At 37.9% G+C, this 13,334-nt stretch overlaps 1 protein-coding gene across 1 annotated transcript in view; it reads right to left on the bottom strand.

Moving 5' to 3' along the window:
• Pard3b (par-3 family cell polarity regulator beta) overlaps positions 1–13,334 on the bottom strand; it is a 951,194-nt gene that overhangs the window by 393,539 nt on the left and 544,321 nt on the right. Inside the window, exons 15-16 of the mRNA XM_028765737.1 lie at positions 11,094–11,193; positions 3,089–3,204 (exon numbers count right to left, since the gene is read on the bottom strand). Coding sequence (XP_028621570.1) covers positions 3,089–3,204; positions 11,094–11,193 — 216 coding nt within the window. The remainder of the gene's footprint in view (positions 1–3,088; positions 3,205–11,093; positions 11,194–13,334) is intronic.

Genomic DNA, 13,334 nt, shown 5'->3' with positions numbered 1-13,334 from the left:
GGGAGGTGGAGGCTGAAGTTTTCATAAGACTTTGCCTGTCTTTGGAAAAAAGTATAAGGAAAAATAGTAAATAGGTAAAAATAAGTAACTGGCATTTCACCTTTAAAAATTCATCTCAACATTTAAAAAAGGATTCAATTAGAGGTTAGGGTTATGGTTTGACTCACTACCAAGCATGACACAGAGATGGTGCCCATGATCCTTTGAAGATTCCTATAGACATTTATACAGACAGTTTTGGCTACACAGTTCCAGCTGGCCTTAAATCAACCCACTCTTGCCTCATCCACCCAAGTGGCAGGAGTTATACGTGTCTTAAGCATCTACCATCACACTTAGGTCATGGAAAGTTTTTGACAAGGGAACTAGCCAGTCTAAAGTCATCACTCAATAAATAAATATGAACATTTATCCTTTTATATGTTTATTTTTAGCCATATGAAGCTGATGCTTTTTCCAGGTTAAGAAAATATTATGTGAGTATTCTGTCTTAATATTGTAGATGTTTTTAAAAAAACAAGAATTAAATCCAGGGCCCTGTGTATGCCAGGGAAGTACTATACCAGATGAACCACATTTCCAGCCCTAGGGTTTATTATTATTTTTGAACTTTTGAAGTTGTGTTTTATCCTGCTGAGAGGATTATTCCCCTAAACATGATCATTTATCAACACTTTAAACTATACATATATATACACACATACATACATATGTATATACACACATATGATCAAGAGTTCTCAATGGTACTTTAAGCCACAAACAACACTCGACGACTTCTGTAATCAAAGAGTAGACACTTCCAAATGCTCAGCACTAGAGTATCGAAGGGTTTACTCCGTGTGAAAAACAACACATTTAGCAAGCTCACTCAACCTTTTCTCTGTGGATAAGGACTAGGATGGTCCTGTCCTGCCTACTCTAAAACTCTCTTAGTCTTAAGCTCATACATCTCAGAAGGGGCTCAACTTTGACAACTGCTGAAATAAAAAGTTTTGATAGCAGCCAACTAAGTCACTTTGGAACAGTACATTTTAAACCATGTAGTTCTTTTTCTTAGAACTTAGGTCTTTAAGTAAAATACCCCATGGATTTTTGAATAAATTGAACAAATGTTACTATTACCATTTTCAATAGAGCATACCTATCATGACCAATAAAACTGTGATGGATGAATGCTAACATACATATTTCAGAAATAAGATTCAATTTGAAAGAAAAAGTTTTCTCAAAAATAAAGTGTCAGTATTAATTATATCATCACATCCCTCAATCTTCATCAGAGAAGCTTCTATTCACAGTAGATGGCAATAGACATCTACTATGGAGATAGTAGATGGAGATAGACAACTAGTTAAGGTATAGAGAAAGAATGACTCCAGAATCCCCAGCCCTATAAGGGACATCTATATCATGCCCCTGTTCCCAAGATCATTACAGAAGAGGGGAATAAAGGAGTACAAGAGCCAGAGACAGCAATGGCCACAAAGAAACTGTGTCTACTATGAAAGGACAGGGACAGCAGGGACCTGACATGTGCAAGCTCAAGCCAGACCAACATGGAGAAAGGTGGTAGGCAAGGAGTCTCACCATTAGCTGAGGCTGTATTAGCAAGTGAAATGGAGAAAGTGCATTTTTGTTTAAGAGTATAGCCTCTGGTGAGTCAACTCCCCTCCAGTGGAAAGCTATAGTCTCAGGAATATATGGGCAAGACAGGACTACTTGGACTTGATGTTAAAAAAAAAAAGTGGGTAGGGTGAATTTAGAAGGAGCTGAGGACAGGGGTAAATATGATAAAAAATAAATACTTTTGTACATGACCGAGGTTTAATAATTGTGTAGACTTTTTTCTCTCCGAAAATGAATGATATACTCGTTTTATCTCTGGCACAGATTTTAGAATTATAATGCTAGCCATTTTTTTTAATTAAATGAGAAAAACAGCAATATATTTTCCTCCCCAAATTTAAGAGCCGTTTTTATCCATTCATCTTATTTATAGAGAAACTGGCAAGACAGAACAGGAAATGTTTATCAAGCACTTCAAGAAAATGAATTGCTCCTTAAATTATTAGTAATCACAGATGTCACTGTCACGTTAGCCTTTTGGTTTGTCACACGTTTGCTCTAGAGCAGGTCCCCTTCTGACCAGTGCCCATGGTAGCCTCCTTGTTGAGCTTTGCTGTCTGTCTCACACTATAGGCAATTAAACAAATGCTTTCCAACAATTTAGTTAATTTATAGAAAATGGAATCAATTTCCCTCGTTTCGTTGAGATTGAACATTTTCCTCAGCTTCTGTAAATGAGCAACAGATAAGCCCTATTTATCACACCATTGGGTAGAGCTTGCAGTTTTGATAATTCTGTTTCCTTGTTAATGTTAATGAGATATGTAATATGCCTCAAGAAAAAAAAAAAACACTTGAGGAGGTTGGCCCCTAAACACTCAAGATAAAATGAATATTTTTCTCTGAGTGTATGCTACACTCTGTAAGTTCCCAGAGGGTGGGAACAATGTACTTCAGTGTCTGAAAAGTCTTACAGCCTTGTGCTCTGGTCTACACTGTTGCCAGAGTCCTGGATCTCCCCTTGAAGCCAACAAATCCTATGCTGTTTAGTCAATGCAACAGATCCGAAGCACTGCTCTCTTTCTAATGTCTTATCATTTGGGGGATATTTAGTTTACAAAAACAGTGGGGAGTACCATTTGATCCAACTTTCTTCCCAGGCCAAACAACAGCTATGCCCACCAGGCATGACATATGCAAACTGGAACCAGCACACAAATGCAAAGGCGGGAGAGCTGAAGATTTTTTTGTGCCATTCAACTTTTCCAGAATTAGATGTTTTTGTTTTTGTTTTTGTTTTTTTTCGATCTACAGAGGGAGAGAATTATGTGGAATACTTCATAAAACTAAGCAACTCTTTTTCCTGTTCAAGCAGGTTAATCGCAATTACATGTGTGAGAGGGACTGGAAAGATAGACTGAACAGCTTCTGAAGTTGAAGAGACAAAAACTGGACTACTTTTAAAAGTCAGATGGGTGGAGACTGGACAGCTGACTTGATGCATCTCCCCATCACTTACCAAGGTCCATGCTCTTGGAGGCTTTCAGGTTAATCGATTCAGGCTGCCTGGCTGGTGTCACAATTCTGAAGTTGACATGTTGATCTGGGAAATATCCTGTGGAATCCACTCCAGAGCTATGGAAAGAGGGTGTGTGTTATATTTGGATTGAGACTAAGAGGCAGGGAGGGAGGAAGATTATGGGTGGACATGGATACATACTTCTCACACTGCACACATTTCCTCATCATTTTCCTTCAGCCTGCAGCCATGTATTTTTTTTATTATATTTAATCTTTTTTTACAGTCCAGTTACTACCCCCTCTCGTTCTGCCCTCTGGCAGTTCCTCATCCCATTCCTCCTCCTCCATCTCCAAGAGGATGTCCTGACCCCTACAACCCCCACATTCTGCAAAGCCTCCCCATTTCCTGGGGCCTCAAGTCTCTCAAGAATAAGGTGTGTCTTTTCTCTGAGGCCAGGCAATCCTCTGCTATATATGTGCAAGGGGCCTCAGAGCAGCTAGTGTATGTTGCCTGGTTGATGGCTCAGTGTCTGAGAGATCTCAGGAGTCTGGGTTTGTTGAGACTGCTTGTCTTCCTATGGGGTTGCCCTCCTCCTCAACTTCTTCCAGCTTTTCCCTAATTCAACCACAGGTGTCCCTGACTTCAGACCATTGGTTGGGTATAAGTATCTGTACAGCCATTATTTTAAACCTACTCTTGACCCTCAGACTTCTTTTATGGAATGTATCAGTTCTGGCCTATATATGTTCTCTTGCAATGTAATTTAACTATTGTGTTTGGGTTAATAGCGTCTTTTGTTCTTCCAGTGGATTCTGCTAATTAGGATCCTGCTATATCATATACACCTCAGGTGGGTGAGGGGTATTCAGCAAGCTCCAAGACTTCAAAGGATGTGGCTAGATACTACCCCAGCCCAAAGTGGGCTAAGAGATTCCTAGGGGATAAGTGGGGCCTTTTAAAGAGCAGTGAAAGGGATGTCTCCATAAAGAAAACCATCTTGAATGACTGATGGCTGCAGGAGACTGAGTTTTACCTTTTTCGGTGATCTTCAAAGAGTAATGTTAATGCAAGCAGAGTCTGTCCATCAATAACACCAAAAGAAAGCCACACGAACAGCACAGTTGACAATTTAGACACAAATACATTAAATGCCCTTTATGGATTTCTTAGTACTTGGGGTCAATCTAGAGAATGTTGCTTCTACTGAATACTCTATTTTGTTTGGGGGTCCAGTACAAAGGATTATATAAAGAAATTTCAGACAGTGGCTTACTTTTGTTTAGAAAGAAGTAAGTACTCACTTTCTATAAATTAACTTGCAACTGCTTTCTCCTTTATACTCGGGTTTGCTAAGGTGTATATGAGCAGCTCATCTCAGCATGATTTCTATCCTAAACTCAAACTGGGTGACAAATCTGAATCCTTAGACAGTCTGAAAGGATTGAGGTTGGGCATTTTAAACATCAAACAGCAACAACTACCTTAATCTTCAATGAGGATTCCTCTAAAATGCAGAGAACAATCTCAACTTTTATACTAAATACAGTAGCCAAGTTTATTTTTTAATTTGTCATTGATGTTTAATATTTCCTGTCATTATTGTGAAATAGTAATCCTTATGAATGAATAAATGAGCCTATACTATTATAACTTAGTGGGTAGAAATAGAACATCTCCTGAGAGGTACCACAGTATATTATGCAAGAGTCAGGGTCATAGAACACAAAGAACCAGTTTACATCCTGACTGCTACTTGCTAGATGTGTGACTCAGGCAAGTCATTGTACCACAATGTCCTTTTACATAAAAGGAATATAATCATATTGTCCACCCTTAGGCTTCAGTCTCCTCATCTATAAAATGTGAAGTAAGAGCCTCACTCTTTAAGGCCATTGTAAAAGTTTTATCAAATTCAGATATGCAAAATAGTGAGAATAGACCCTACCACACAGTAAGAACTCAATGTTTGTCATATTTTAATATTAGTAAGCTGCATTTCTGTGTGCTAAGGTGGCTACAGAATGAAGGCTCAGGATTCTCTCCAATGCAAACAGTATACTCATTTCCATGAAAACTATGTAGAAAATTTGAGTTTACTCTTTATTGTTACATGGATTCTTAGGGTTTCTTTCTTTCTATCTTGGTACATTGTCAATGGAGAAAGCCTTCAAGTGCTATAGACATGTCCAGTGATGCCAGAGAATGCCAACTGTGCCCAAAGAATCCATGACTCATTTAGTGTTACTGATGCCAACATGGTCAAATGCAAGTATTCTTATTTCTCCTTGTAATTTTACAGAATTCTGAGATGCTACTGAGATCACAGCTACCTCGTGCTTTGGTGCTTTGACAGCATGTGTCTTTACATGTGTTATTCATCCTTTATTTTGCACATAAGATTTTATGGTTTGATCTTGAGTGATGATGCAGGTTTAATATCATCAGGACACATGATCTTGACAGATTCAAAGATGAGACAGAAGGAATTAAGGGCCATCCATCTCTTAGATAAGAGTTTGAGGCTCAAAGAAGGGGACTGGTGGTCCTAGGTCACACAGCTGCTTAAGAGCAAACCCTGAACCCAAGTCACAAACTTGGATTAAAATACTGGTTTGAATACATAAATATTAAAGTCTTCTCCTTCTAAATTGAAGGTCTGATTAGTTTCCTAAGTAACTTGCATTTTAGGTTTGTTAAAGAAAACCAAGTAGCTGATCAAAGATGATGCTGGATATTTTAATGACAGCCTTCAGGGAAGATGTTTATGGCCAATATGAATATTCCTCTTCAAAACAAAGATTTCACTGCATTTAAAGCCCTCTGCTCATAACAGACTACCCAACTGCTGAGTGTATTGGTTAAGGTAGTTCAGCCTCTTAGATTATCTTTTCAGTGACTTGCATGCCAAGAATAAGAGCTCAAAGCATCTAAACTTTTGGGAAATAATCATTCTTACCTATCACTATTCTACAAATAGGATGGTGAAGACATATGATTGAGTATCAAGTTAGGATCTGCTCAAACAAAACAAATCTATTTTTATAAAAATATTAGGATATAACTGAGGAAAATAGGATAAATGAAATCTGTACTGTACATATGAATGTTACAAATCATTTACCCATATATACATATGTCTGATTACATCCATTAATTTGATGTTATATACATCTGTTACCATTATTTCAAATGTGTCTAAATGCACAGCTTGAAATGTTCACTAGAAGGATCCGTATTGCCATCTTACAAACTGGAAATGCAAAAGAAAGCTGAAGTCAAACCTGTAGATATTTAAGGTGAGACATGAGGGTAATGCAAGACATGATGGGGTTACAGCCAACGTCAGCAGCTAGCACACTGAAGAAATGAGTATAGTATTGAATCAGTTAATGCAAAAAATATTATAGCCATGTAAGTTTGATGGGTTGAATTGTTTGCAATTTTATGTTACATATCGAACGCATTAGGAGTCAGGGTGACACAATGATTAAGTATAAAATATGACATATTTTAATTTTGAAGAAGTTAGCATGTGCTCATGGCTGAGTGGACTGCAGTGGAGGCCGTGGGAAGCTGGAAGCTGACAGCAGGCCAAAGACATGTCCTAGATAAAGGCCGTGTTTTCAGCATGAACAACCAGGGAATCTCTCAAATAGAAATGATACTCCTGTCAAATTATGCTGCATAATGAATAAATAAGGGCAGCAAGAAACATATGCCGCTGTCCTGAAAATGGTAAGAAACCAAGAATATGAAAGACATAGGAGTCAGGAGTGGACGCTCAAGGAGAACTCTCTGAAAATAAAAGACAAGGAGAAAGATTTGGAAGATCGGCCAAGAAAATTGTTTGCAGCATTACGGATCTAAGCCTTGTATATGTAACAGGGGATATGAATAATGAAGGAATAACCAAATATTGTCTAAATTGCTAACAATATTATCTCAGTTAGGGTTTCTATTGCTATGATAAAAACACATGAGCAAAAACAATTTGGAGAAATAAGAAAGGGTTAATTGGATTTTACAGCATATAGTCTATCATCCAGGAGCTGGTGCAGAAACAAGGGATAAATGCTGCTTACTGACCAGTGGCTTCAGTCTGATTTCTTATAGCATCTAGAACCACCTGCCCAGGGGTAGCCCCATCCACAGTTACCTGTGCCCTCCCATATCAAGAAAATACCTCCACAGACTTGCCTACAGGCCAATCTTATGGTAGCATCTTCTGAATTGACAGTCTCTCCTAAATAACTCTAGCTTGTGTCAGTTGACAAAAACTAGCTAGCACAGCTACTCAACACAGTCTGTTACTGTTTGATTTAATCACTCATTGAGATTTCACAGCAAAAACCACATTTCCCATATATTTTGTTTTTATTCATACAGATTTTAAACTTCTCTCTTATGCAACGTCATTGATATAACAGAAATAAGTTCTGATTTCATGTTGTTTTAAAGAATAGGCATTAAATTTGATCAAGTCTACTTTCCCATCTCTATAAGCTTTTCTTGTATAAAGGAAGACTTGACCTCTGAAAGTATACATTTCCCTTGTGGAGAGCTTTTCCATGTTTGATTTGAAAGGTGTTGTGGGTGGGGGCAGCCTTCCTTGTTCAACTTCTCTGGCTCCCTTCCAGTCCTTCCTCACACATCCAAATCCCACTGCTGCTGGTCACCTAGGCAACACAACAGCTTGCAGGATGGTACAGGTCACAGGTTCCCAGGAGGAGGGAGAGAGTTGCAAAGCATTAAGACTTGTTTTATCCACCGCAGAAATGTCTCTGTCCTTTCCTTCCATATAATTTCTCCTTTCTCTTAGATTCTGCTACCCTCGTGTCTAACAAGTCCCATGGGCTATAGCTTCCCCATCCACACATGAAATTGCTCAGGGTTTGACACTCATCCCTGATGTTGAAACATCCAATGCTTCTCCACTGCTCAAGGTGCTCATGGAACATGGCTGAGCAGCTGCCATGGATGCATCCTCCAGATATCAAAGTTTTGGCTATATTGAACACAGCACTCTTCCCTCTCCTGCCAAGACTTTTCTTCTGCTGCTTCTCTGCTTCATGGGCCCCCTCATTTTCCATGAATCCACTCTTTGTCCTTCATCCTGCAGACAGAGTTGGGGTTCAGGCTTCCGGTCTCCCAGTGCATTTTGTACTGACCTCTCCATCCTAATTAACTGCGTGTTTAATCTTAAGAGAAAAAATATTTTTTCTTTAATTTATAAAGTTTTTTGTTTCTCTATTAGCCTACAAGGAGTCAGTTTTTCTCATGGCATTTTTCCAACAAGAACTTTTCATTATTTTTTTCTTTTCCTCACTCCGTCCTCACCACATAAACTATCCCACTCCTTGGCCTCTTCCATTTGCCTGTCACATGTGATCTGCTGTGACTGTCCCTCTGTCAATACTTCTACTTCCTCTTTAGGTTGCCTCTATGATTTTGTAGTCTATATGTACTCTTACAAAGCAATCTCTTATTTACATACATACATACAAGCTTTAAAAGTTTCCATCTGATTATGAGAGAGAATGTGGGAGTTTTGTTTTTCTGGTTTGGGTCACCTCTCATAGTGTACTTTCCCTTTCAAGCCATAATCCTGCAAGTTTCCCAACTTTGTCTGCTGAATAGATGACATATATATATATATGTGTGTGTGTGTGTGTGTGTGTGTGTGTGTGTGTATGTGTATATATATGTGTGTAACATTTCATCATCTATTTTCTTGTAGATGTGTATCCAGGTTGGTTACATTCCATTGTTTTTGTGAATACTACAGCAATATACATGGACTTGCAAGTCACTCTGTAGCAGAATAGAATTCTTTAGGTATATGGCCAGGACTGGTATAGCTAGGTCGTATCATAGTTCAAATTTTTTTTCCTATCTTTGTTTTTGTGGTTATATGAAATTTTTGAAAGCATTTCCTTAATTTTTGAAATTATGAATTAATTATATAATTTCAACTTTCTCTTTCCTCTCTTCAAACCCACCCACGCACCACTTTCCACTCTCCTTCCAATCCATGGTTTCATTTTTTAAAAATAATTGGTTTTGCATGCACTTATCTGCACACACACACACACATATATATATTCCTTCATATAGCCTATTGAGTTCATATACTGTGACTTATATGTACGTTTTCAGGGCTGACTGGTTGGCACTGCACAACCAATTGGTGTGCTCTTCCCTAGGAAAGCCCACCTCTCCCAGTCCTGGCTTTCTTCAGTTGCCTCTGTGTAGGGTTGGAGGCGTTTGGATGTTGTCTTCATCCACTTTGGCTAGGTCATTGATGTCATCCTTGTCCAGTTCATGTTTGGGTGGCCATGCTGGTGAGACTTTATGGGTATAGCTTCTGATGTTGCTGGAGGCAGAATCTCACAGCAGACTCCCCAATTCTCTGGCTCTTACAATCTTCCCACCCCGTCTTCTGCAATGTTCCTGAGTTGCAGGAGTTTTTTGTAGATGTATTCTTTGGGACTGGGCTCCACAACTCTGCATTTGGATTGCTTGTGGCTTTCTTTAGTGGATTCCATCTATGGCAAAGAGAAGTTTTCACACCAAGTTCTTTGCCGAATAGACTTTTCTTTAGTGTATGTTCTCAATGTGTTTGTCAAAATTAGGTGCCCATGTATTTGTGGGTTTATTTTGGTGTCTTCTCTCCTATTCTTTTGACAGATGTACTTGTTTTGGTATAAACACCAACCTATTTGGTTTGTTTGCTTTTGTTTTATTACTGTAGCTCTGTAGTTCAAAGTCATGTCCTGGGATATCTCCAGCAATGTTGCTTTTGCTTAGGTTTTTGCCAATCTATTTTCTACTGAATTAATCTTTGTGCTACCTCGATGGAATTGTGCAGCAAACACAGAAGGAACTGTAAAGTAGAGGGAACGAAACTGTGTAGAATACTGATTTCTGTATGTCATCAAATTCATTTTGGATTCAAGATCAAGACAGACAATGTAGAGAATGAGCAAAACTAACTGCATTCTACGTTCTTTTTTTTTTAAAAAAAAAAATCCCTACTGACATTGGCCTAGCACATTGTGATTCCCAATGTTCTTCATGATAATGTTTTGAGAAAAATAACTGATTTCAAAATCTAAAATCAGATGCAGTTCAACATAGGCAGGCTTTCCTTTGATAGAGTTCACTATACTCTTGTGTAGCCTTATTTTTAGCCCATTGTATTAAAAAGCATAATAGAAATGACACCAGCGTTGGTGTAAGAAAAATGAAGAAATTTCACAGGGTTATCATGGGAAACAGAATGGAATAAAATACACAGTTTTTTAACAGCCATAATAAATACAGAAAATAGCAAAGAGACAATTTAATGATTTTTAAAACTCATCAGAAGAACAAAATCTATGAATTCCCCTAGTTAAATAGTATGTATCCTTAGTAAATCTTCCGCTTTTGTGCCTGTGTGAATCTAAAAGTTATTGATTTTCTAGTTTCTATTACAGAGCGGCTATAATATTGGGTACCCTTTTCGATATTTTAGATTATATGGTGCTGCTTTAATTTTTAGGTTCCATTAACTTTCTTGGAGCATCTATTTTTAAAATTCCTTTCGGGTTTGCCAATTACAAGTGAAAAAAAAAAAAAGAAAACCTGAGACTTTGTGCTTCCTAGGTTTTACTTTGCACCTTCCTATGTAAGAGAGTTGTTTGTTTGTTTGTTTGTTTTTTGGTTTGAGTTTTCTTTGTTTGTTTGTTTTTTGAGTTCTGCTATTCTGGTCTACAAACTTGTAAGAGAAAATCAACTATTTTCTTAGTGATGTTAATTATATAAGATGAATCTCAATAAATTCCAATAAGCCAGTTATGAACAATGTAAGCTCTTAGTTACGAAAAACCTTTCACTGGGGAGGAAAAATGGAGACTATGAGATTTCCATTCTGCAAAGAAATTGAGTTAAAATAAGGTTGCTGAGTTTTCCCAGAAAAAACTATAACAGGGAACATTATGATATATCATTTTATCGATACCTGTGACTGAAATCTTCAAGGCCCCATTCTAGACCAGGATGTGGTGGCGGGGACGGTGGTACTTCATTCTCGGCCCACCCATCACTGGAAAGCAATAGGTCTATAAAACAAGGAACAAATGAAGCTGTAGTAAACCAGAGGGAGAAGAAGCCAGAGCTTACTTGTATTTCAGTCCATCTCTCACACATAAACCAACTTTGAAATCAATAAGCCTTCACCTGGATAGAAGGAGTCACATGAATGTTCCCTGGCTGAGATGACCTGGGCCTCCTAACGGGTGTCTATGTGGGTGACCTGCTCACTGGCCAGTATGGCAAATAAATCTACTCATCTCCATGACCTTTGGCTACCTGGGAAACCTCAGTGCTTATCAATATTCCTGACTTGTAGGAGACTCATAAAACATTTCTTTTATACCTTAACATTTTTGAAAGTGTGATTCTATAATAAATACTCTGAATTATAATTTAGGCATTTACCTGAGTGGGAAAAAGTACTGAAGAAAATGTCTTGAGACCTGGGATACTTTTCAGTGTTTAGACAAAGCAGGAGGGAAAGTTGCACTTTTTCTATCTGTACCATAGAGAGGCCTTGGAAGCCAAAGATGGGAGTCTGAATTTGGATTTTTCTACTTGATAAAGTGTGTTACTCTTCTCAGCTTATTTGGTAGTGGAAAAATGACATGTACCTTGATCATCACTATTACCAACAGAAGAGAGTTCTGATGAAACCCTGTGGGGCATATTGTTCATTCTGAACATTTTTTTTCCTTTAATACAATGACAAAATTTATTGTGGGTGAAAAGAATTGTAGAATGTTCTGGTTAAAACAAAGGCTTTTGCTATTTTGTTTGTTTGTTTGGGTTTTTTGTTTTGTTTCTGTTTGTAGTAGGACTTCCTTTTTTCAGTACTTGGCTCCTACTGTCCTGTAGGAGACCATCACCCAACTTCTCCAATCCTCAAACTTTAAATATAGAAAATGATGTTATAAATACCTTCCCTATGGTGGGGGATGGAGCGGAGTTCAAAAACCTTTGCCTAACATGCACAAAATCCTGTCTCTTACATCACATACCACAAAATAAAATGACAACATAAAGACCAGGCATGAGAACACACACACACACACACACACACACACACACATCTTTAATCCAAGTACTTGGTAGAACAGATAGAACTACTTAGATAAACAGTATTTAAAAAACAAACAAACAAACAAACAAGGACAAAAACAACAAACAATATAAACTGGAATGTACAGCCTGTGATAGAAGAGGAGGTAGATTAAATCAGGCAGCACAGTGACTACTACAAATAAAGTGCTACCATTAACATATAAAATGTTATCATGCTATAAAAGGTAAATTCCACTGTTTATCTAATCAAGTGAGATATTTGATATATTGTGGGCCTGATTTTCCCCTGAAGGTTGGAAGAGACAAAGTTTTCTGTCATCAAGAATTGTAGGTTGGAAGAGCACCTACCTGTATATCTTCTAAGTGCAGTGGCATCTGCATGGTCCTCTGGGAGTTTTAGGGGTTGCCCAGAATGAGCTGTACTCTTTAATCAGTAAGCTAGATCCTGAAGATTGTCATTTCTGTGACATGTGACTCTTAAAAAGGTTTTATTAAGATTTTTTTTTTGCTTTATGGTGAGTGTTTTGCCTGTATGTATATTTGTGCATCACATGTATGCCTAATGCCTTCAGAGGTCAGAAGATGTTGGATATCTTGGAAATGAAGTTGCGAGTAGTTCTGAACCACCACATGGGCCTGAGAATCAAACCTGGGTTCTCTTCAAACCTGACAAGTGATCTTCATTGTCGAATGATCTCTCCAGCCTTGGCACATGGTTCTTATGTCATCTTGAAGGCTTATGTAGAACAAAGCCACGCTTTCCTGAATAGGAGAGAATTCCCTTGTCTTGGGTATCTTCAAACTGGTTTATGATTTTATTTTGGCTTTGCACTTAAACTGAAATATTAGCTCATCTGTGTTTTCAGGCCTGGTGGCTTATGGATGAGAATCATACCATTAGATTTACTAGTTTTAGTCATTAGATTCAGACTAGAACTCTACACAGTTCTGTTGGGTCTCAACTTGTTAATTCACCCAAAAGATCTTGTGGTTTGTCAGTCTTCACAATAATGTTAGACAATTATTTATTATCTATCTTTCGCTATATTATCTCTCTATCTATCTATCTATCTATCTATCTATCTATCTATCTATCTATCTA

This window comes from Grammomys surdaster, unplaced genomic scaffold (assembly GCF_004785775.1).
Source record: "Grammomys surdaster isolate TR1022 unplaced genomic scaffold, NIH_TR_1.0 165, whole genome shotgun sequence".
NCBI lineage: Eukaryota > Metazoa > Chordata > Mammalia > Rodentia > Muridae > Grammomys > Grammomys surdaster.
The sequence above is the reverse complement of the archived record's forward strand: the minus strand, read 5'-3'. Positions and strand labels throughout refer to the sequence as shown.